General features: G+C 40.3%; 1 protein-coding gene across 2 annotated transcripts in view; it reads right to left on the bottom strand.

Annotated features, from left to right (window-relative positions):
- Positions 1 to 24,414, bottom strand: part of rab3gap1 (RAB3 GTPase activating protein subunit 1) — a 134,074-nt gene that overhangs the window by 55,121 nt on the left and 54,539 nt on the right. For both annotated transcript variants that reach the window (XM_049563869.1, XM_049563870.1), the window contains exons 8-10: positions 22,225 to 22,324; positions 11,320 to 11,401; positions 10,567 to 10,635 (exon numbers count right to left, since the gene is read on the bottom strand). In XM_049563869.1, the coding sequence (XP_049419826.1) occupies positions 10,567 to 10,635; positions 11,320 to 11,401; positions 22,225 to 22,324 (251 nt within the window). The remainder of the gene's footprint in view (positions 1 to 10,566; positions 10,636 to 11,319; positions 11,402 to 22,224; positions 22,325 to 24,414) is intronic.

Here is a 24,414-nt window from a genome sequence, read left to right as displayed (position 1 = left end):
CATGTAATACTTGATTGGTGTAACAGTTTAAGCACTTTGTCTATTATCATTAATTTGTTTGTTGGGCCATGCAGCTGCAGCACATAGATCATCAAGAGGAGGCATCTGAAGACACTGACCATGGGGTTGTTGTTCCTGACATTCCATGCCCCCTGTCTGCTGCGACGTGAAGAGAACCCTACCTCTGACTCCTTATCCTTTGGTCAGGATATATACCTGCGTGCTCTTCAACTTGTAATGAGCAGAGTTGTGTATAACACGTTACAAAGTGAAGTGGAGTAGGACTCGCTGACAAACATATTTCAGACTCAGGACTTGCATTATGCCTGGTACACGCTACACGCTGGTACTCACCAATTATCCCCGGTTGTCTTTCACGGCGTGTGTGATGTCATCGGGTTCTTCTTGTCCTATTTTCATCACTTTTACTATTATTTGTGTCTGTTCATGTGCCAGCCGACATGTTGTTGTAGTCACCTAAAAGCGTCAGCAGATGGCAGGAGCTACATATGAAGCGCCATAAATAAACTATCAAGCTACTGTATCTTCCACAGGAAGTTCTGACAAATGTTTCAGAATAAAAGCCTATTTGGAAAATGGAGTGATTCTCGAGCCGAGGTTATAAGGGGCTTTTAATTTGAAACAAGTGTTGAGTTTGAAATGACGGTGTGATATGTTAGCTTTACAAAGACAACGGGAGCGGATAAAACGTAAATATATAAACACACAGAGGGATTAATACATAACGGACCATAGTCTGTTTCAAATGAAGCTGGGAGCCTCTTCAGCTGTGGTGAGTAAAAGCCCCGCCGCTATTTGTTAATGTTATTACTTTATGTCCGACCGTGAGGATGTACCATTGTTTGCTAGCTTGATGCTAATGACAGTAACGTTAACTCAGTGGGTTGACAAAGTGCCTCTGCTGTTTCACACCATCATTTCCCCCTTTTACTCTGTGTGGTAACATTCCTAGAGGAAATATTAAAAATGCTGGGGTGTTGTTGTCATACAGTTGTCTACGGCAGCAGATTGTTCTGTGTTTCTACTGGTCAAAGTGACGGCTGTGATGGGAGAATTGGATCTCAGTGAAGGGCAAGTGGTCCATAACTTTAATTTTGGAGACAAAAAAATGTAGGCTTAGCGCCCTGTGGTCCATTGCCCAATAGGAAATGTAGAATACTTAAAAGTACTTTAAAAGTGCTTGAGTTATCTCAGGGAGTAACGTTGGAAGTACTTTTAAAGTAATTTAGTTACTTTACTCAGGGAGTAACGCAGTAAAGTAACTGGTTACTTTTTTAAAAAAGTAACGCAGTAACGTACTTTGATTACTTTTAAAGTAACCCTTACCCAACACTGGTAATGAGTGAGTGATGTTCCACACTATTATGTGCCTAAAGTGCAACACACACCGCCGCCGGCACGGCACTGTGGCCGTCAAGGGCCGCCCCCCAACACACACTGGCAGCGGTGCACAGTGGCACCGTCAACATGTGTTTCCCACCCCAGCCCACTAGGTGGCTGTACCTACACTAGTTGCCAACGGTTGCCAACTGCTAATAACAGAAGAAGAAGAGGAAAAACTTTGAGGCAACAACAACTTGAATTTCACAGGTGAGTTTCTTATCAAAGTCATCTTATTAAAAATTTGAAACAACCGGAGTTGATCCTACGAGACGAGATGTACATAAAAGGCTTTTCTCGCAGCGCTGCCATGAGCGGCGGCCAGCGCCAGTGTGGGTTGGTTCATAGAATATAATGGAGGCGGCCGTTTTGACGTGCGGCGTACGGCGGCGGTGTGTGTTGCACTTAATGATTATAACAAACATGTTTTCAAACAATATAAATAAACAAATCCTAGTCACTTCCTTCTTTGGTTGAGAAATAGTGCTTCTCTTTTTTTAGCCAACACATGGGGTACATGTATGCCATTCATAATTACACAGGTGACAGACTTTATATAGATAATCACTTGGCGAACCAGTTACCCAAACCATAAGTCTGTCTCTTTCTCACACTCACTCTTTTACTCACTCGCTCAAACACACACCTCAAACACTACCAGTCCTTTTCTGATTTGTCTCTTTATCCTCCCAAAAATATGAAAATGACACACTCAGCTCGCATTAAAATGTAACTGGGTGCTGAATCCACAAGACCAATATAATTTAAGAAGTACCCACCTGCTGGTCATACATGGATGAGATATTTGTTATCCACCATGATCAACAATTAGTTGAGATGAAGTAGATACAGTCTGGTTGCACACCAAAGACTAACCTTTTTTTTTTTTTTTTTAGAATTAAAAAACTGTGAAGTGCTTAGTTGCAGGTTTTTACTGTACATGATGCAAGTCGAGTATAATCTGAGAATGCAAAGATAATGAGGTGATGTGTAGTATCTTTCTGCCTGGGAGGGAAGACAGATGGCTGTGGTAAAGAGGTGCTGAAGGTTATGATCTACACTGGCCTATTTTTTCTGTTGGTCGAATGTACTGTAGGCTACTTCTGTTGATATTAATGAGTTGAATCCTGCATCACCCCCTTTTCCCCATGCCATTGTTTTGTATTGTGTATACTTTTGTATGTTATTTGTCTTTAAGTTTGAAAATAATAAAATTTAAATATGAAATGTTATTGTTAAGGGGTTATTACATGTCTAACTATTATTGTGTATTGTGAATTACAAATGAATTGTTGAAATGTATGTGATGTGGTAAAGATGTTTTTAAAAAGTGCCATATAAAAACAAAGTTTATTACTATTATTATTGTTGTTGTTGGTAATAATATTTGAAATGGTAATTTTTGATCAACAATGAATAAGTCCAAGGATCTTGAAACCCTACATTGATAACTGTGTGGGTCTTTTATTTCCTGGTGCACATATTGTGATGTTACCCTAAACCATATTTTATTTGCCATTAATCAGGAATTGCATGCATGTAGCAATTAGAGGTTATGTACATGAGGACGCGACTTCATATTTATAAGGTCAAATTTAGCTTTCACTCTGGCCAAAGACAATGGAATTTCAAGTGGGCGGGTGCTTCCCCATTGGTATAGCATAGGCTCTGTGCACAACCCTTGTGACGTACTTCCGATTCTCACCAGCGATTGGCAAGGGAGTTTCCTGAATAACTGTCACCGGTAATAAATCTTTGGGCAGAGTGATCAACTGAATCTAGGGGTTTAAGAGTGGAGGCACAAACGTGTCTATAGGTAGCATCATCATAATCCAGAACAGACAAGAAGACAGCCTCAATTATCTGCTTCCTTTGATCCAGCCAGATCAAAACAATAAGGCCTGTCTGGTCGTGTTGGAGGTTGGTTTCCTCATGATGTGCCCAATCCAGCCCCATTTCCAGATTCATATTGGCAAGTGTATTTATTATTTTTAATGATAGGCTATAGCAATTTGATGACACATAACATGAACAATTTCACAGAAACTACATTAAATTAGTAAACAATACAGCACAAAGTATGACTAAAATAATTACATATTTCATTGAAACTCTTCCCAGAAAGCCAAATGATGTCATGATTACGTCTTTCAGTGACGTTCAGGACTAGGCCAGATCGTGGACTTTTAGGAAATGATTTTGACATCTTTCCTGGACGTCGTCATCTAGTCTTTTCCAGGACTTAGTTTTTATTTGTTTATTAGGATCCCCATTAGCTTTTGAAATTCATTAGCTTCTGGGGTTATCTCGACAGAAGTGTCGACATTACTGCGATTTGCAGGAAAAAAAAGTCACCCCCACTGGCTCCCCTGGTTCGGAGTCCATGCGTGTTATCACCACAGTACAGGTACTGTAGGTACGTATGCATCTGTGACTCAAACAGCAGAGCGGATAGTTTGCGACCTGCATGCAGTAGTTTTACATGTTTTTAAACAGTTATGTCTTTTTTTTCCGCTCTGCTGTTTGAGTCAGATTCATATATGAAAAAGACTTGAACAAAATGTGGAGTCGAAGTCATAATAATAGTTGTAATTCATATGGATTACAACTATCATTATTATTATTATTTTTCAAATTTTAGAATAACGGTTTTCCACACCTAAATCGTCCAACATAAAAAATCTATAAACAAAAACAGCTGTAAATTAACGCAAATTGTTTTATTCATGCAGCAATGGTCAGTTGTTGGGGGAAAAAACAAACGATCCTCATACTGAAGTTGAAAATAAAGACAGCTGTTAATTAGCACAAATTGTTTTTCAGTGGCAAAGTCTTTTTACGTTTGTTGTAATAGGGTGATATGCTATCAATAGGATGGAAGACGGATTGTCACTGCATACTGTACCTTACAAATGGCGACTTGCTTGTTCCAGAAAGAGATTCCCATTTCAAACGTCATTGGTGTAGAGACTTGTCGCTCAAACATGTCTGACCAATGGGGAAGCATCTGCCCACTTCGGGATATTTGTGTCAAAATGATTCAATTAACAAAAAAAAAAAAGACTCCAAAACTTTTTTTCACTTCAATCAAAGAAAAAAAAATTCAACCAAAAAAAATGTTTTCAATCAAAGAAAAAATGTGTTCAAATGAATCTTTTTGGGTCTCAAATACTTATTTTGCAATCAAACACTTTTTTTCTTTTATTGAAAATATATTTTTTTATGTTTTTTTTTTGGTTGAAAATATTTCTTTTGATTGAAGTGATTTTTTTGGGATTGAATAATAACGACACAAATGTCCTACCCATATTATGGGTAGGACATTTGTGTCCTACCCATGATATGGCCCAAACACAAAAAAGATGACTTCAATCAAAAAAAATATTTTCAACCAAATAATAACTCACTTCAATCAAAACAAAACCTTTCAAGCAAAGAAAAAAGTGTTCAAATGCAATTTTTTGGGCCTCAAATATTTTTTTTTTTGCATTCAAACACTATTTTTCTTTGTTTGAAAATGTTTTTTTTTTTTGATTGAAGTGAAGTTTTTTTTGATTGAAAATATATTTTTTGATTGAAAATATATTTTTTGATTGAAGCAACTTTTTTTTTGATTGAATAATAAAGACACAAATCTACCTTCATACACCCCAACCTGTGACCACCTGGACAGTCAGGAGATGGCTGTCAGAGACATGTGTGATGTTGAGGGGCTGTTATGAGGCCATGAACTGGGAAATGCTGACTGAACTATGTTGTGCAGACATTGCGGGGCTCACACACTGCATCACAGGAAGCATCAAGTTCTGTGTGGACAATGTTGTTTCAGCCTAGACTGGAAGAACAGACTGAACCCTTGGCAGCTGAACATTAGCAAAACAAAGAAGCTGATTGTGGAAGGACTAAAGGCTAGTTCACATTACATGATTTTCACCCTGATTTTGCGTCACAGAGACTATCGTAATCTTTTGAGTGTTCATACCTGGCGTTGTGTGTTTCTGTCATCGGGAGTCTCGCCAACTGCGTTACAACCTTTGTGTGCACACCACAAGATTTCTCCACCAAGCCCTCACCGACAGTGCCCCAGATAATGCGGTGACATCACCAAACCATGTTTGTGTAACTTGGAGACGACATATCGTAAAGGCATGGATATTCTTCCAAGTGTTGAATCAGATAGGCCTCCAGGGCCTGGGTCCAAACACAACGCACTCCCTGTGATCCTGTGACTTTATACTGTGACGATAAGACTGTTATGTGTTTTAATGTATTTTATATTGTAATTGCATATTTTATGTGTATTGTATTGATTTTTTTATTACTTTTTTTAGGAACTATGCTGACAAACATCTGGCAGGGGGACTACCAATGTCAATCACCTTTTGGCTGCAATTTGCATCTACATCTACATTTTTTTTCTTTAAAAGGAATGTTCATTGATGTACACTGTCCCTTCTTAAACAAATAAATTATTTGAATTGAACTGAATTGTTGTTGTTGCTTGCCGGCTTGTCAGTGTTGCCAGATCCTGGGAGAGAAACAAGCAACCAGGACTATGGAAACAAGCCCAGAAGAAGCGACGGATATATGGAGAAAGGCAATGTTTAGAAAGCAAGCCCAAATAAGCAACTCCACTTTAGAAACAAGCCCAAAAAAATGCAACCATGACTACCAATATTTGTAAGTGTCTTTACAAAAAAACAAGCCCAAAGTCGCAGCTAATAAGCAGACCTGGTAACCCTGCGGCTTGTCCTCCTCACATTTCTTCCAACCATGCTGACGTGGGACATATCCCGCCTTTCATTGGCTGATGCTCTTTGTCAGTCGTGACACACTTCTCCAGTTTTCTAGCATGCCAGATATCCAGTCCCAGTCGCGGACTTGCTCGTAGGCTTGTTCGCACATGAGGACTCATCGTGGCAGACTATCTGCCAACTCACCTCCAACCCAAGGTGGCTCTCAAGATCCTCTGCAATGTCAAAATCGCGGTAAAAATCGTGTAATGTGAACTAGGCTTAAGCCTCCTGTGATCATCCAGGAGAAGGATGCTTAGCTGGGTCAATCATATAAATACCTCAGAGTACACCTGAACAACAAGCTAGAGTGGGCTGGGGACAAGAAGGGCCAGAACCGACTCTACAGGTGCAGCCACTTCAAATATCCTGTTTGGCCCATGGCAAAGTCGTGACCGATCCATGACAGGTCCCTGTCGTCACCTGGCTGGGCTCATAGCTCTAATGAGATCCCCCACAATGACGTAGAGAATACGGGGCCGACTGGTAACGCACCTAAGTTTAATTTGTAGAAACCAGTTGCAATGGTCTGTCTATCCACCAGGAGGAGCAGTGAGTGTGGAAGCTGAAGCTTTACTGCGCCTCTCATTAGTGTAATCTTGGGAGAGAGCTTCCCACACAGAGCATATTTAATGAAAAAAGAAAATTGAAGCTGATTTTGATGTTTCACTGAGCCTGACTGCCATACGCAGAGCCCGCAGATTGCTTGGTTGGACTCGCTTCTCTCCAGTGATAAAAGATTGCAACAAGAAGCAAGGCTAAGACAAGCGCAGCAGTGGATGGAGTCTGGGGAGAGGTGGGATGATGTGCTGTTTACGGATGAGACAACAGTAGCTCTGCAATACTAGGCTTAGTTTCAAGAGAAAGGATCACTTTGTTGCCAAACCTACACCCAAACATCCCTTAAAGCTCCATGTCTGGGGATGATTTCACGACATGGACCAGGACCTATGGTCATCACTGAGGGAATCATGAACAGACACTATTTGAGAACAGTATCAAATCAAAGGTGTTGCAGCACCATGCATAAGAGGACATTTTGGGGCGGATCATCGCTTCATCGCACAAAGGAGGAGCTTGTCTGAGCCATAGAGGTCTTTTGGGAGACTAACAGAGAAGGACAGAGTGGAAAGTGGAAATGTTGGCTTAATAAAAGCATGTCATTGTCACCTGTTTCACACTGTGTTTGAATAAAAGAAATGCAAAGTATTCTTGTGTTTACGAGATCATATTTCTCCCGTTTTAGCTTCTCTGCACTGGCTCCCTGTAAAATCCGGAATTGAATTTAAAATCCTACTGTTAACTTATAAAGCTCTAAATGGTCAGGCTCCATCTTTCTGTCTTGCAGGTTAACTTATATCACAGCGGTGCTTGGATAGTGTAACGTGTGTGGTTCTGCTGCTGCCATGGTCCTGCCCGATGCCTCCTGCTGCTGTTATCATTAGTCATATTTCTGCTGTTATTATACATATGATTATTGGCACATATGTATACTATCATATATTAATATATACTTTCAACTTATTGTACCACAGTAGCCATAATTATAATTATAATTTTATTACTTTCATTAATGTTGTTGTAAGCTGCTGTCATTACAGTCTATCCTGCATCTCTCTCTGTCTCTGTCTCTCTTTCTGTCTTATTGCGTCATATGGATTACTGTTAATTTATTTTGTTGATCTGTTCTGTACGACATCTATTGCTCATCTGTCTGTCCTGGAAGAGGGATCCCTCCTCAGTTGCTCTTCCTGAGGTTTCTACCATTTTTTTCCCCGTTAAAGGGGTTTTTTGGGGAGTTTTTTCCTTATCCGCTGTGAGGGTCCAAAGGACAGAGGGATGTCGTATGCTGTAAAGCCATGTGAGGCAAATTGTTATTTAAAAATAAAAAATTTTTATTTAAAAAAAAAAAAGATCAGTTACATGAAATAATTGGAAGAAAAAACTATGTCACAAAAATCATAACAGCAAGTGCACTTATTGTGTGCCTTACCGCTGATGTCTGAACAGCTTCATGGAAGCGACATTTTACAAATCTTCATATTTTAAACTAACAAATTTCACACTGAGTAGGCTTTACAAACTTTTGACACACACATTCAACAACACATCGTCGCTGTCGATGTCTGAACTACTTCATAAAAGTGACATTTTACAAATCTTCATGAAGAATTGTAAAATGTCACTAAACTAACAAATTTCGTTAGTTTAAAATATGAAGAATTGTAAAATGTCACTTCAATGAGGGTGTCAGTCAGTGAGAGATCACAGGCTGAAATTGCCATTTCATCCTCACATGCAGCCGCAACGAAGGTCAAACTGCACATAGCCCGCAGAGTTTAACTGAAAAGGAGCGTGGTACTTTCACTGCACGCGACATAATGTGGTCCTGTTTATCTTGGAAGGTGAGAGAGCTCAAACACATAATTAGCATTACCATGAACCTTTTCATTCCTTCTTAATGGGTGAGTGTGCCATGTGAATAGGTTTCCCAGTCACTCAGATCAGGGCTGCCCCTGACCAAATTGGGGCCCTAAGCGAAATTTTATTTGGAGGCCCCCATCCCAAATGTATCATAGGTACAAAATGACTGTACAACAACTTGCCATTTAACTTGACAACCTTTACTGGCAATAACAAATGTACTGTAGATACAGTAGTTTGGCTGTATGAGTCAAATAAAATAAAAAATTCAACCTGAAATAAATAAATAAATAAATAAATATTAAATAAAAATAACTTCAAACTGAAATAAATAAATAAACAAATCTGAGTCACAAATAGCCATCAATTACTCATCAAAAGAAAGTAACTTCCACCACCTCAATCCCCCACCCTTGATTAAACACTGAAAATAAAAGAGGGAGACAGGTTTTTCCTATTTAATCTTATTTTGTTATATTTCTCCCTCTCCCCTCTCTGGAGGCATCCGATCTCCCTCAGCCCTCCGCCTCTCCCACCTTAATTAAACACTGAAAACAGAAATAAAATACAGAGACATTCTTTTCTATTTTCATCTTATTTAGCTATATTTCTCCCTCTCCCCTCTCTGGAAGCATCCGACCTCCTGGCCCCGCACATATCCCCGAGGCTCGGGTCTCCCCCTCCGTGGAGCCCGCCCGCCCTCCCGTCCCCGCACATATTCCTGAGGCTCTTTTGGACGACATGTCGACAACTCTTCACCTGCTGCAGCTCTGCAAGTGCCTGTTCAGATGTCCAGTGCTGTCAATCATTGCAGCGACGCATGGGCGGTCAGGTCTCTTCTCTCCTTCCTCGAGCTGATTCTACGCGCGCCTCATGGTAGCGCAAGTGTGCATCCATTGCGCATATGCGCAAATGCGTCCCCTCGCGCAAAATGTGGCCCCCATGGAAGATGAGGTCCTACGCACAGCGCGTGTTCTGCGTTTAGGGAGGTGCGGCCCTGACTCAGATCATCACACTGAGTGGGCTGTACAAACTTTTGATGCAAACATTTAACAACACATTGTCACTATCGATGTCTGAACTACCTCATAAAAGTGACATTTTACAATTCATCACATTATAAAAATGATTCTGTCACTTAATTAATGTTAATGTTATTTTAAAATTTAAGTCTCTTAATGAGCAACGTTTTAAAAATGATTTAAGTAATTATTTTCAGGCACTAAGTTATTTTCAGAACGTTTCTCAATATTCTGAGAGACTAACTCAATATTTTTCAGATAGGGGAGACCTGGGCCAATTTTAACAAAATTTTAGGTTTTCCTCAATAACTAATGTGTTGCGCCTCTAAATCTTTGTTTCTGTGAGAGACGCGCCATCTCATGGTGAATAAATGGGCGTGTTACAGTGGAATCTAGGCACACCCGCAGAAAGGTGGGGGGGAATGGTATTTGGCTGGAAATTGGCTTGACATTGGCAGGCTTCCGGAAGGCCTTTGGAAGGCCTGGGAAATTTGAAGTGTATGCATCTGTACTTCCTGTGGAAGCTCAGAGGCTTCGACGTCTGCAACAAGATGCTACAGAAGCTCTATCAGTCAGTGGTGGGCAGTGCTATCTATAATGTGGCGGTGTACTGAGGATGGAAAAAGAGGGCTAGAGACGCTGACAATCTCAACATGCTGGTTAAAAAGGCTTGCTGACAGGAAGAGGAGCTGAGCTGGACTCTCTAGAGCTGTGATGGAGAAGAGGATGCTGTCCAATCTAGTTAGCAGCCTAAAAAGGTTTTGCACCCTGTTAGTACTTGTGTTTGACATCAGTTTTAACATTATTTCTCATGCACTGCTGCTGTGTCATGCATATCACCCCCTGGGGTAAATAAGTATCTATCTATTCATCTATGTAAGAGGGTGTTAACAGTGGGATTCAGACAGAGTCTAGAACACTCTTACCTGTAGACATCATTATCCACAACTATGCCTTCCGTCAGCTGAGGCCAAGTGGTTGCAAGATGAAGCTCACTACAACATCCAAAAACAGACACAATTGTTCATTTTGTTTTGCAAAAGATTCATTGTGTAAGAATTTCTTCTACATTTTTTAGACCAATATTTATTCATTTTAATGTAAACATAGCAAAAGGAAAACACATAAATATACACAAACAAAAATGCCAAAACCCAGCTAGGATCTTACTGACATCAAGAGGACATAACACATCAAACATGTCTCTTTTTATGCCATCACATTCTCATATTTATTACACATACTGTGGAGACCTGAAATAGGGATGCACCGATCTGATATCTGGATCGAATATTGGCCCCGATATCATCAGAAGAGATGGATGGGGTATCGGAAAATGCAACCTATACCTGAGGCGATCCTTTCCCTTTAAATCTATTGCAACGCGAACTATGTATCTTGTTTCATTTTATCTTAGAAAAGAACTATGTAGTCCTCGATGCCTGATGACTCTAGTCTTTTCTGTTCTACATGTAAAAGTATATAGCTTTTTAGGTCAACCATGGTATTGGATTGGTATCGGGAATTGGCTGATAGTATCGAAACTGAAAAAGCTGGATCGGTGCATCTCTAACCTGAAATGTAATCAAAGGCCAGTGAAAACACAGCAAGTTCAGTTTTGTTGGTGGTGTACTGCAGGTTCTTGGAATGTCCTGTCATCTAAGTTGCAACATCTTTACCTGATTGGCTCCTCACAGGCTCCAAATGGAAGCTTCCCAAACTCCACTCCTCCCACCTCACCTCCAAGGAGTGTGTCAAAGTCTGCCAGAGAGCCAAACAAAATGTACAACAATCTAACATCAAACACTGAATATTTATGTCTGACAAGCCCCATTCAGGGAGGCAGCCAACAGTCCATGACACATATGAAGAAACTACAGCAATGAATGTCTAATGGAGGAGACAGCACCTATGTCTGTCATCATGCTCTACTGATACCTAGTGCACATAAACTGACAGTCACACACTGTAAGTGTCATTAGTGGAAAATGTGTGCACTATGTATAGACTATGTAGTCACTTCAAAAATATTAACTATTTTGCAATAACTCTTGGACTCTTGGAAAAATCATTAACATAATAATATGCATAATAACACGGTTATAAACACTATCAATACAAGCAGGTTGGTTGTTGAAAGTTTAGGTAAGTTCTATAAGAATGAGTCTTTATGGAGAAAAGTGTCTCCCGGATATAACATATTCATTCATGTCTTCAGACGTGCTCAGGTTGTTGTTTAGTTGCTCTGCCTCTTTCTGACCAGTAAGCAAGTAAAACTAAATCAATTAAGTATTTTTAGTATTTTTTTCATAGCATATGGTTTAAAGGAGAAAGAACATTTTCAGTATTTATAACCCATTGTCCTCAGGGTGATCTTGTGACATCAACTTCATGAAACACTGGTAGTATTAACATTGGACCCTGAACTATCTGAAAGGTAGTTTTACACTGTTTGTATAGAATCAAGGAAAAAACTGAGCCTAACTCTGAACTCTGAGGTAATTAACCCTGACATGGAAAACTCATGAAACCTTTCAGTTTCAGAACAGCTGATCATAGTCAGTTCAGTAAACTCTGAGTATGTTCACTCTGAGTTGAGCTCATGCGCAGTGACTGAAAAAAGCCATCAACAATGGAGTTCCGATACTACAATTTACCATGACAACTGGTGAAAAGGCAGAACTGCCATTTTAATCCAGTGGACACAGAGGTTTAATGCATGTACGTGCATTAAGAAAAAAAAAAATTAGTCAGAGCGGGGAAAAGTGTCAATAAGTGGATTAAGTTTTCACAAAATTTTATTTAGAGTTTTCCATTAATTCATCATTTCGGCAATAAGACTACATTATATAAAATAAATACATTTGTTCCGCTTTAATCTTTCGTGGACAAAACACAGGGGCCAGCAACGGAAGATATAATCCCTTCATTCACTGGGCCGTCTGCCGGGATTTTTAACGTTAACCCGTAATGTTACTCAATGCACGAGCTGACGACGTGACTCAATCAACACACCTTAAATATTCCGTATTAACAACTTTGACTATGACTTAAGTTTTTGTATGACAGACACTTTTAGTAATGAGTGGATCTTCAAGTGTTTATATGTATTAATTTTGGGCGGATTATATGAACTGCATATATTCTACTCCTCACTTGGAGAAAAGAGGCAACCATAAACCCCCCGAGCTTGCCTTAGAAGGACTAAATGCACAAACCTGCTATTTTTAAATATCCCATGGAGAGAGACTCTCAGTGAAGCCTGTTTTATTTTGTTCTGAAAATGTCGCCGTGCAACCTAGTTCTGTATATACACATATATATTAGGGCCGTAACGGTACATGTATTTGTGTCGAACTGTTTGGTAAGCGACTTTCGGTTCAGCACAACCCTGTACCGAATTATTGGGCGCAGGATATTATTTTATTTTATTTTGTTTTATTTTAATTCCGTTTTTGCGCGCCGAACCATTTAAACTATCTAGTTCCCCGACGGACATAATTGAGTGACGGACCGAGTCCGACCGTAAATCTCCACTTTCACTTTGTGCAGCGCATTCTCGCATTTTGACAACATGGCACGTGAGCCTGACGAACCTGAAGACCCACCCGCAAACCTTAAGTCCTCCGTTTGGGAACACTTTGGTTTCAGGGTAAACTACGAAGATGGAAATAAACAAGTTGACAAGACAAAAGCAGTGTGCCGACACTGCAGAACAGCAGTTGGGTATGTACTTGGAAACACGTCTAACATGCTGACGCATCTAAAGCGACACCACCCGAGTTTGAACGTTAACCGGCACGACTAGAAAAAGCAATCTGGTGCAAACTACGATATCGTCGTCGTTTATATATATATATACAGTACAGGCCAAAAGTTTGGACACACCTTCTCATTCAATGCGTTTTCTTTATTTTCATGACTATTTACATTGTAGATTCTCACTGAAGGCATCAAAACTATGATTGAACACATGTGGAGTTATGTACTTAACAAAAAAAGGTGAAATAACTGAAAACATGTTTTATATTCTAGTTTCTTCAAAATAGCCACCCTTTGCTCTGATTACGGCTTTGCACACTCTTGGCATTCTCTCCATGAGCTTCAAGAGGTAGTCACCTGAAATGGTTTCCACTTCACAGGTGTGCCTTATCAGGGTTAATTAGTGGAATTTCTTGCTTTATCAATGGGGTTGGGACCATCAGTTGTGTTGTGCAGAAGTCAGGTTAATATGCAGCCGACAGCCCTATTGGACAACTGTTAAAATTCATATTATGGCAAGAACCAATCAGCTAACTAAAGAAAAACTAGTGGCCATCATTACTTTAAGAAATGAAGGTCAGTCAGTCCGGAAAATTGCAAAAACTTTAAATGTGTCCCCAGGTGGAGTCGCAAAAACCATCAAGCACTACAACGAAACTGGCACACATGAGGACCGACCCAGGAAAGGAAGACCAAGAGTCACCTCTGCTTCTGAGGATAAGTTCATCCGAGTCACCAGCCTCAGAAATCGCCAGTTAACAGCAGCTCAGATCAGAGACCAGATGAATGCCACACAGAGTTCTAGCAGCAGACCCATCTCTAGAACAACTGTTAAGAGGAGACTGCACGAATCAGGCCTTCATGGTCAAATAGCTGCTAGGAAACCACTGCTAAGGAGAGGCAACAAGCAGAAGAGATTTGTTTGGGCCAAGAAACACAAGGAATGGACATTAGACCAGTGGAAATCTGTGCTTTGGTCTGATGAGTCCAAATTTGAGATCTTTGGTTCCAACCGCCGTGTCTTTGTGAGACGCAGAAAAGGTGAACGGATGGATTCCACATGCCTGGTTCCCACTGTGAAGCATGGAGGAGGAGGTGTGATGGTGTGGGGTGTTTTGCTGGTGACACTGTTGGGGATTTATTCAAAATTGAAGGCACACTGAACCAGCATGGCTACCACAGCATCCTGCAGCGACATGCCATCCCATCCGGTTTGCGTTTAGTTGGACGATCATTTATTTTTCAACAGGACAATGACCCCAAACACACCTCCAGGCTGTGTAAGGGCTATTTGACCAAGAAGGAGAGTGATGGAGGGCTGCGGCAGATGACCTGGCCTCCACAGTCACCGGACCTGAACCCAATCCAGATGGTTTGGGGTGAGCTGGACCGCAGAGTGAAGGCAAAGGGGCCAACAAGTGCTAAACACCTCTGGGAACTCCTTCAAGACTGTTGGAAAACCACTTCAGGTGACTACCTCTTGAAGCTCATGGAGAGAATGCCAAGAGTGTGCAAAGCAGTAATCAGAGCAAAGGGTGGCTATTTTGAAGAAACTAGAATATAAAACATGTTTTCAGTTATTTCACCTTTTTTTGTTAAGTACATAACTCCACATGTGTTCATTCATAGTTTTGATGCCTTCAGTGAGAATCTACAATGTAAATAGTCATGAAAATAAAGAAAACGCATTGAATGAGAAGGTGTGTCCAAACTTTTGGCCTGTACTGTATATATATATGTATATATATATATTCACATATATATACAAATATATCATATAACGCGACACAGGAAACATGATTCAGGAGAAGGCAACACTACAACAGGGTTCAGACCAGGAGGACATTCTCCTGTTGGTAAGACAAAGAAGACGGCACAAGAGGGTAAGCTGACATTGGCTAATGTTATTGTTATCCCTTATTACAAGGGGTTTAGTCTACTGTAAAGCACATTTACTAATAATAATAATAATAATAATAATACATTTTATTTGTTTGGAGCCTTTCAAGGCACTCAAGGTTGCCTTACAAGTAAATAACAGAGAACATAAGAACAGTACAGTAGCAAATAATAAATATACAAATAACAAACATGCAGAACACAGAAATAGCAAAATAAATGTAAAAGTAATAAATATAGAGAACATACAAAAAGAGATGGCAAAACGGATGGATAAACTATTTACAGTTCCTTGTTGGCTTGATATGAACCAGGCAGCCAACCAGTATAAAAGTAATAGTGATGAGCATTATCCATTGTGTGTCATACTATAGTAACACTAGCCATCTTCTGCCTAGTGGGTGGGTTATTGAGCAGGCATATATCAGTAGTGTCTGATGCACACTCTTTTTTTTAAGAACCATCGATCAATATAATACTGGAGAAAACAGCCAGCAGATTAATATATAATGGAAATACTGCCTATAATATTCTACACTTATCTTATACACATTCATCTGTGTGTTTTCTCCATGTGTTTCTCTGCTGATCTCTAGTTATCTGTAGTTGTGCTACTGTAACACCCGAATTTCTCCTCTAGTGGGTGAATAAGTTACATTTCTATTAAAGTTATTAGTGATGAAGCACTTCTAATGCAGGACCAGAGTATTGGAGTGTTCATTTATACCTACAAAAAGATTGGAGCTACTAACATACTGATGAATGCCCAAATACACGTATATTTCCTTCTGTAAACAGTTTACACACAAATTCATTCTGCTCATGAATGAGACTCCAAAGCCCATATATCACAAAACAGATGTGGAAACATTATCAGAATATTCTATATTAATACATAAATGTGCCGCAATTTTTGACATTATCTAAGATTGTACCGGTTTATTATTATTATTATTATTATTATTATTATTATTATTAGGGTTCTAACCCCGAAGGGGTAGAACCCTTCTAAAATTGTACCGGTTTATTATTATTATTATTATTATTATTATTATTAGGGTTCTAACCCCGAAGGGGTAGAACCCTTCTAAGATTGTACCGGTTTATTATTATTATTATTATTATTATTATTATTATTATTTTTTGTTGTCTGCCGCTTGAGCTCAAATTCCCGTGAGCTGGAATGAGCCAGAAACCTGAAACTTGGCCCAATGATTGGAAATGATGTGCATCAACTTTTATTAAAATATGAGCCCAGTCGGCCACATGGTGGCGCTGTAATTAAGGCTTAAAAACAGTAAAGTGACATAAACTTTTAAAATTTTGACTCCATCAACACCAAAGTTGGTACACGGCTTTGGGGGATGACACGACACATTTCTATTACAAATGAGCCAGATTGGTCAAAAAACATGGCCGCCACGGACCAATGAATCTTTGCTGTGGGCGGAGCTTAGAATTGATTGGCCATAACTCCCACACCCTTTGACCTATCATCACCAAACTTGGTGGGTAGGTCCACAATGAGACTTGGAAGCTGCCTACCAAAGCATTTTGAGCTCAGCCTATAGGGGGCGCTATAAATGCCACACATCTGTATCTCAAAGACCATTGGATGGAATTTCACCAAATTTGGTATGCATGCTCTAGGGGTGGCTATTAACTAATATCTTGATTGCCATGTTGACAGGTGAAATTGGGCGTGGCCTATTCGTCATTAACCATCATAATTTGCGTTTTATTAATTTATGAGCAGCTGGAAGGACCTAGGGACATGAAACGTGGTACATGGACTATAAAGGACATCCAAATACTGCTCAAAAAATTTGGTCCCAATCAGCCTTATGGGGGCGCTATAATATAGAGTGTAAAGCTTGAAAGGCTCTGTCCGCCGCACCACAAGTGCTATTGACTTGAAATTTTACACACACATCCTCCTGATAGTCCTCTACAAAAAAGCCTCATGCACCATGAATGCCGCCCTTACAAAATTTTTGCTAATTTTAATATTGTTAAAAAGAGTAAAATGAATAAGCTTTTGAAATATTTGTGTTGTCAACACCAAACTTGGTATGAGGCATCGGGGGACCAAGACACTCATTTCTATTATAAATGAGCCAGATTGGTCAAAAAACATGGCCGCCACGGACCAATGAATCTTGGCTGTGGGCGGAGCTTAGAATTGATTGGCCATAACTCCCACACCCTTTGACCTATCATCACCAAACTTGGTGGGTGGGTCCACAATGAGACTTGGAAGCTGCCTACCAAAGCATTTTGAGCTCAGCCTATAGGGGGCGCTATAAATGCCACACATCTGTATCTCAAAGACCATTGGATGGAATTTCACCAAATTTGGTATGCATGCTCTAGGAGTGGCTATTAACTACTATCTTGAGTGCCATGTTGCTAGGTGAAAGTGGGCGTGGCCTATTTGTCATTAACAGTCATAATTTGCGTTTTATTAATTTATGAGCAGCTGGAAGGACCTAGGGACATGAAACGTGGTACATGGACAATAAATGACATCCAACTACTGCTCAAAAAATTTGGTCCCAATCGGCCTTATGGGAGCGCTATAATTATCTCCAGATTTCTCCCAAAATTATCATGATCATGGAACTGTGATTGCTTAAACACTAAAATACCTATTGAAACTTTGAAATACGCATCAGCAGGTAAAATTTGAATTCATGTTTTGATGTTCAAATGGAGTCTCTATGTGAAAGTATACCACAAATGTTATTAGCATGTAGGCTAGCTGAAAACCCGATTTCAAGAAATGTGTGACTTGGAAAGAGTATGTATTGCTTGGAGCTTTCAGGGACAGAGTGGGGAACGTCTTGCACTACGGCAGATGAGGGTCACGGTGGGTGGTGAGGGTCACGGTGGCTGGTTTGGGGCGGAACAGGTTAGAACCCGCAGATTGCCGCTCGCGGCTATATTTATTATTATTATTATTTTTTGTTGTCTGCCGCTTGAGCTGAAATTCCCGTGAGCTGGAATGAGCCAGAAACCTGAAACTTGGCCCAATGATTGGAAATGATGTGCATCAACTTTTATTAAAATATGAGCCCAGTCGGCCACATGGTGGCGCTGTAATTAAGGCTTAAATATGACTTTTTTGGGAGGCCACGCCCCTCACACCATAAGTCTGATTGACTTGAAATTTGACACACAGGTCCAGCTCAATGTGCTCTACAAAAAAGCCTCAAGGACCATTAAGCTCCGCCTGACTAGATTTTTTGCTAATTTGCATAATTTGAAAAACAGTAAAATGACATAAACTTTTACAATTTTGACTCCATCAACACCAAAGTTGGTACACGGCTTTGGGGGATGACAAGACACATTTCTATTACAAATGAGCCAGACTGGTCAAAAAACATGGCCGCCACGGACCAATGAATCTTGGCTGTGGGCGGAGCTTAGAATTGATTGGCCATCCCACACCCTTTGACCTATCATCACCAAACTTGGTGGGTAGGTCCACAATGAGACTTGGAAGCTGCCTACCAAAGCATTTTGAGCTCAGCCTATAGGGGGCGCTATAAATGCCACACATCTGTATCTCAAAGACCATTAGATGGAATTTCACCAAATTTGGTATGCATGCTCTAGGGGTGGCTATTAACTAATATCTTGAGTGCCATGTTGGTAGGTGAAAGTGGGCGTGGCCTTTTCGTCATTAACCGTCATAATTTGCGTTTTATTAATTTATGACCAGCTGGAAGGACCTAGGGATATGAAACGTGGTACATGGACTATAAATGACATCCAAATACTGCTCAAAAAATTTGGTCCCAATCGGCCTTATGGGGGCGCTATAACATAGAGTGTAAAGCTTGAAAGGCTCTGCCCGCCGCACCACAAGTGCTATTGACTTGAAATTTTACACACACATCCTCCTGATAGTCCTCTACAAAAAAGCCTCTTGCACCATGAATGCTGCCCTTACAGATTTTTTGCTAATTTGCATAATTTGAAAAACAGTAAAATGACATAAACTTTTACAATTTTGACTCCATCAACACCAAATTTGGTACACGGCTTTGGGGGATGACAAGACACATTTCTATTACAAATGAGCCAGATTGGTCAAAAAACATGGCCGCCACGGACCAATGAATCTTGGCTGTGGGCGGAGCTTAGAATTGATTGGCCATAACTCCCACACCCTTTGACCTATCATCACCAAACTTGGTGGGTAGGTCCACAATGAGACCTTGATGCTGCCTACCAAAGCATTTTGAGCTCAGCCTATAGGGGGCGCTATAAATGCCACACATCTGTATCTCAAAGACCATTGGATGGAATTTCACCAAATTTGGTATGCATGCTCTAGGGGTGGCTATTAACTAATATCTTGAGTGCCATGTTGATAGGTGAAAGTGGGCGTGGGCCTATTCGTCATTAACCGTCATAATTTGCGTTTTATTAATTTATGAGCAGCTGGAAGGACCTAGGGACATGAAACGTGGTACATGGACTATAAATGACATCCAAATACTGCTCAAAACATTTGGTCCCAATCGGCGTCATTGGGGCGCTATAATTATCTCCAGATTTCTCCCAAAATTATCATGATCATGGAACTGTGATTGCTTAAACATTAAAATACCTATTGAAACTTTGAAATACGCATCAATAGGTAAAATTTCAATTTATGTTTTGATGTTCAAATGGAGTCTCTATGTGAAAGTATACCACAAATGTTATTAGCATGTAGGCTAGCTGAAAACCCGATTTCAAGAAATGTGTGACTTGGAAAGTGTATGTATTGCTTGGAGCTTTCAGGGACAGAGTGGGGAACGTCTTGCACTACGGCAGATGAGGGTCACGGTGGGTGGTGAGGGTCACGGTGGCTGGTTTGAGGCGGAACAGGTTAGAACCCGCAGACTGCCACTTGCGGCTATATTTCAATGATGATTTTGCAAAACCATAATGATATCACAATATTAGTTTTATTGTTTTCTCACAATCACTGTGAACTTCATTGACAAAAACTATGACAAATTTTTTTTGGTCAATGACCTTTTTTCCATGACAAAAACAACGTCAATGTGAAAAATGTCAGTGGTGGACTAGCAGATTGAAAGCCGAGTACAGTCGTGCTTGTAATTATCTTCAAATGCTGTATGAGCGACAGGCTGGTAAACTACAGTAAATAGCGCGTGCCAGGATGTTTTGCTAGCCAGCAAAAACACTCACACTGGAGCAGCATAGGGCTGCTCAATTATGGAAAAAATCATAATCACGATTATTTTATTCAAAATCGAAATCGTGATCATGCAAACGATTATGCGGCGCACGTGATGACTTATTTCCACGACGGCATGTCATTTCTGTCTCCACAGGGCCGCATGTTTACAATTTTCCTCTGCTCTCTGTATCCCACACGGCGGAGTTTGGCCCCGATGCGCGCACACACACACAGACACATGCACACACACAGACACAGACACATGCACACACACACACACACACCAGCCTCTCTCCCTCTCCCTCTGCCATTTTCCGCACACTGTTTTTGAAATATTCCGCGATCACCTGCCCCTCGTATTATTCGTAGTTCATCTACTTGACTGGTTCGTGGAGAGGAGGGGACAGGGCAGTATTGCGCATGCGCGGCTTCCGGGAGCGTTTGATTTGCAACATGAGACAACGAAAGTAAACTGACAAGAAGTGCATAATCATTTTATGTCAATTATTTTGTTTTCATAATCGTTGAAAGCCCAAATCATAATCTAAATTAAAATTTGATTAATCGAGCAGCCCTAGAGCAGCGTCAGCTGTTGGTGCGAGTTGTGAGCTGTAATTCAGAAGTAAATAATCAGCCATGTGTCTGACAGTAGATGGTGGAGCTGCTGAATGGATTTGTGGAGTTTGTTAGTCGCAGCAGTGGCTATTAGCAGTTAGCACAACTAGCCACTGAATGGCAGTGGAGCAAGCAGCCACAGGCCGCTGGACTTCACAGCCGATATCCGCAGGACTCCACTCAGTCCAGACTGGAGAGGGTTTATGGGTTGATGCTGTTTGACAGGCAGGTAGGAGGCTCAGTTATCTGTGAGTGTGGCTGTGCTGTAAGGAACAGTCTGAACAGTCAGATCAGTTTTTTCTGACAGAGATGAAAGTTTAGTTTTCATCACCAGCTCTTTAAGAGGACATGGGATTATACCACCAGACTAACACGTTGCTGATTAAAAGAATAATTCAGGCTTTAATTAAATTATTTTTCTGCTTCTTAACAGTGAGATGGATAAATCAGAGTTTACAATGAACCTAGGTACAAATCCTAGTTGTCTCAGATTAGTTATTTCTGGTGTCAAAGTTTTTGAGAGCATAAATATGTGAGATGTTGAGCTTTTCAAATGATGATCAGTAAGTGTGTGCTCATAAATCACCCCTTAAACCTGTCAAAAACTGCTGGATAATTGACAGTTTGTACGTGTGTAGAACTTATTAATAAATTATTTTCAGTTGTAGAAAAAAATGTCTGAATGAAATTCGAACAACCTGTCACCTTGATTCTAATTTCTGACACATTAATTAGTGTCACTGGATTAGTTTAAAGATTAAAAAAAAAAAACATATAGAAACATTATGACTAAAAGTTGACTAAAAAGCCATGATTTTTTTGCCGCGTAAAACTATAAAGGATAAAAATGAGAGAATGTTACTAAAACTAATAAGCATTTTTACCTCAAAACTAAGACTAAATCTAAAATAGCTGTCAAAATGAACACTGGTCACAATATTGTATTGTTGTACTTGTACTGTACTTTGATATCAAGCAGGATTTCCCATGCATTCATTTATTTGTGACTGCCTGCCAAAATATCAACATTGCCCATCACACTTGGATTCCCCCAGATGTGTTATTAATGTGTAAGCACATTCACCTCTGTTTTGTGTATGCCTACCTGGAGGCTGCTGTGGCCATGAATGCTGCTGCCAGTCCTGGAGAATGTACGTGAAACGGATGGCAATGTTGATTGGAGGTAGAGGGGACAGGGTACAACCCTGAGGAGAGAAAGAAAACAAAACGCAATAGATGATTTAGCCCTTTCTGAAACTGTTCAGGAAACTTTGGAACCAAAGAACCTCTCCTCAGAAGCTAAACTAAAAGGTCACTTTTTTTTCCCCCAAACATATATTTATTGACATTTTGATTCAAAGTGTATACAAAGTGTACAAAAACATACAATATAAACTATAACAACCCCACCCCCAACCCACCCACCAAGCATCTCATCTATCAAGGTTTACAGAGAGGGAAAAAAACAGTAAGTAAATGAAAATAAAAACAAACAAGAATACATAGAATTACAAAATTAAATACATAGTGCAATGCCATTAAAATGTATACAGACAACAAAGCGACACTATCCAGAGGTCTATAGAGCCAGTGTAGAGCAAGGCATATAAGTATTACTGCGATACACCTAAAAGCAGATAAATTTATGGCATAAAAAAATATAATAAAATAAAATAAAATAAATTTTTCAAATTAACATAGAGTGCCTATGTTATGAGTACCCACAGGACGCGTTAGGAGGGAGTTACAGGATCAAGAGTATATTGCAGATCTGTTTTTCCAAGAAAACGTAAGAAAAGGCCCCAGATTTCATAAAATTCACCAAGCCTATGTTTAAGACTATAAGTCAGCTTCTCTAATGCCAGACATGATGATAATTCTTTAAGCCAATGACTAATACGGGGACATGACATACAGTACAGGCCAAAAGTTTGGACACACCTTCTCATTCAATGCGTTTTCTATATTTTCATGACTATTTACATTGTAGATTCTCACTGAAGGCATCAAAACTATGAATGAACACATGTGGAGTTATGTACTTAACAAAAAAAGGTGAAATAACTGAAAACATGTTTTATATTCTAGTTTCTTCAAAATAGCCACCCTTTGCTCTGATTACTGCTTTGCACACTCTTGGCATTCTCTCCATGAGCTTCAAGAGGTAGTCACCTGAAATGGTTTCCACTTCACAGGTGTGCCTTATCAGGGTTAATTAATGGAATTTCTTGCTTTATCAATGGGGTTGGGACCATCAGTTGTGTTGTGCAGAAGTCAGGTTAATATGCAGCCGACAGCCCTATTGAACAACTCTTAAAATTCATATTATGGCAAGAACCAATCAGCTAACTAAAGAAAAACGAGTGGCCATCATTACTTTAAGAAATGAAGGTCAGTCAGTCCGGAAAATTGCAAAAACTTTAAATGTGTCCCCAAGTGGAGTTGCAAAAACCATCAAGCGCTACAACGAAACTGGCACACATGAGGACCGACCCAGGAAAGGAAGACTAAGAGTCACCTCTGCTTCTGAGGATAAGTTCATCCGAGTCACCAGCCTCAGAAATCGCAAGTTAACAGCAGCTCAGATCAGAGACCAGATGAATGCCACACAGAGTTCTAGCAGCAGACCCATCTCTAGAACAACTGTTAAGAGGAGACTGCGCGAAGCAGGCCTTCATGGTCAAATAGCTGCTAGGAAACCACTGCTAAGGAGAGGCAACAAGCAGAAGAGATTTGTTTGGGCCAAGAAACACAAGGAATGGACATTAGACCAGTGGAAATCTGTGCTTTGGTCTGATGAGTCCAAATTTGAGATCTTTGGTTCCAACTGCCGTGTCTTTGTGAGACGCAGAAAAGGTGAACGGATGGATTCCACATGCCTGGTTCCCACTGTGAAGCATGGAGGAGGAGGTGTGATGGTGTGGGGGTGTTTTGCTGGTGACACTTTTGGGGATTTATTCAAAATTGAAGGCACACTGAACCAGCATGGCTACCACAGCATCCTGCAGCGACATGCCATCCCATCCGGTTTGCGTTTAGTTGGACGATCATTTATTTTTCAACAGGACAATGACCCCAAACACACCTCCAGGCTGTGTAAGGGCTATTTGACCAAGAAGGAGAGTGATGGAGTGCTGCGGCAGATGACCTGGCCTCCACAGTCACCGGACCTGAACCCAATCCAGATGGTTTGGGGTGAGCTGGACCGCAGAGTGAAGGCAAAGGGGCCAACAAGTGCTAAACACCTCTGGGAACTCCTTCAAGACTGTTGGAAAACCATTTCAGGTGACTACCT

The sequence above is a fragment of the Epinephelus fuscoguttatus genome, linkage group LG20, assembly GCF_011397635.1.
Source record: "Epinephelus fuscoguttatus linkage group LG20, E.fuscoguttatus.final_Chr_v1".
In the NCBI taxonomy this organism is placed as follows: domain Eukaryota; kingdom Metazoa; phylum Chordata; class Actinopteri; order Perciformes; family Serranidae; genus Epinephelus; species Epinephelus fuscoguttatus.
The sequence above is the reverse complement of the archived record's forward strand: the minus strand, read 5'-3'. Positions and strand labels throughout refer to the sequence as shown.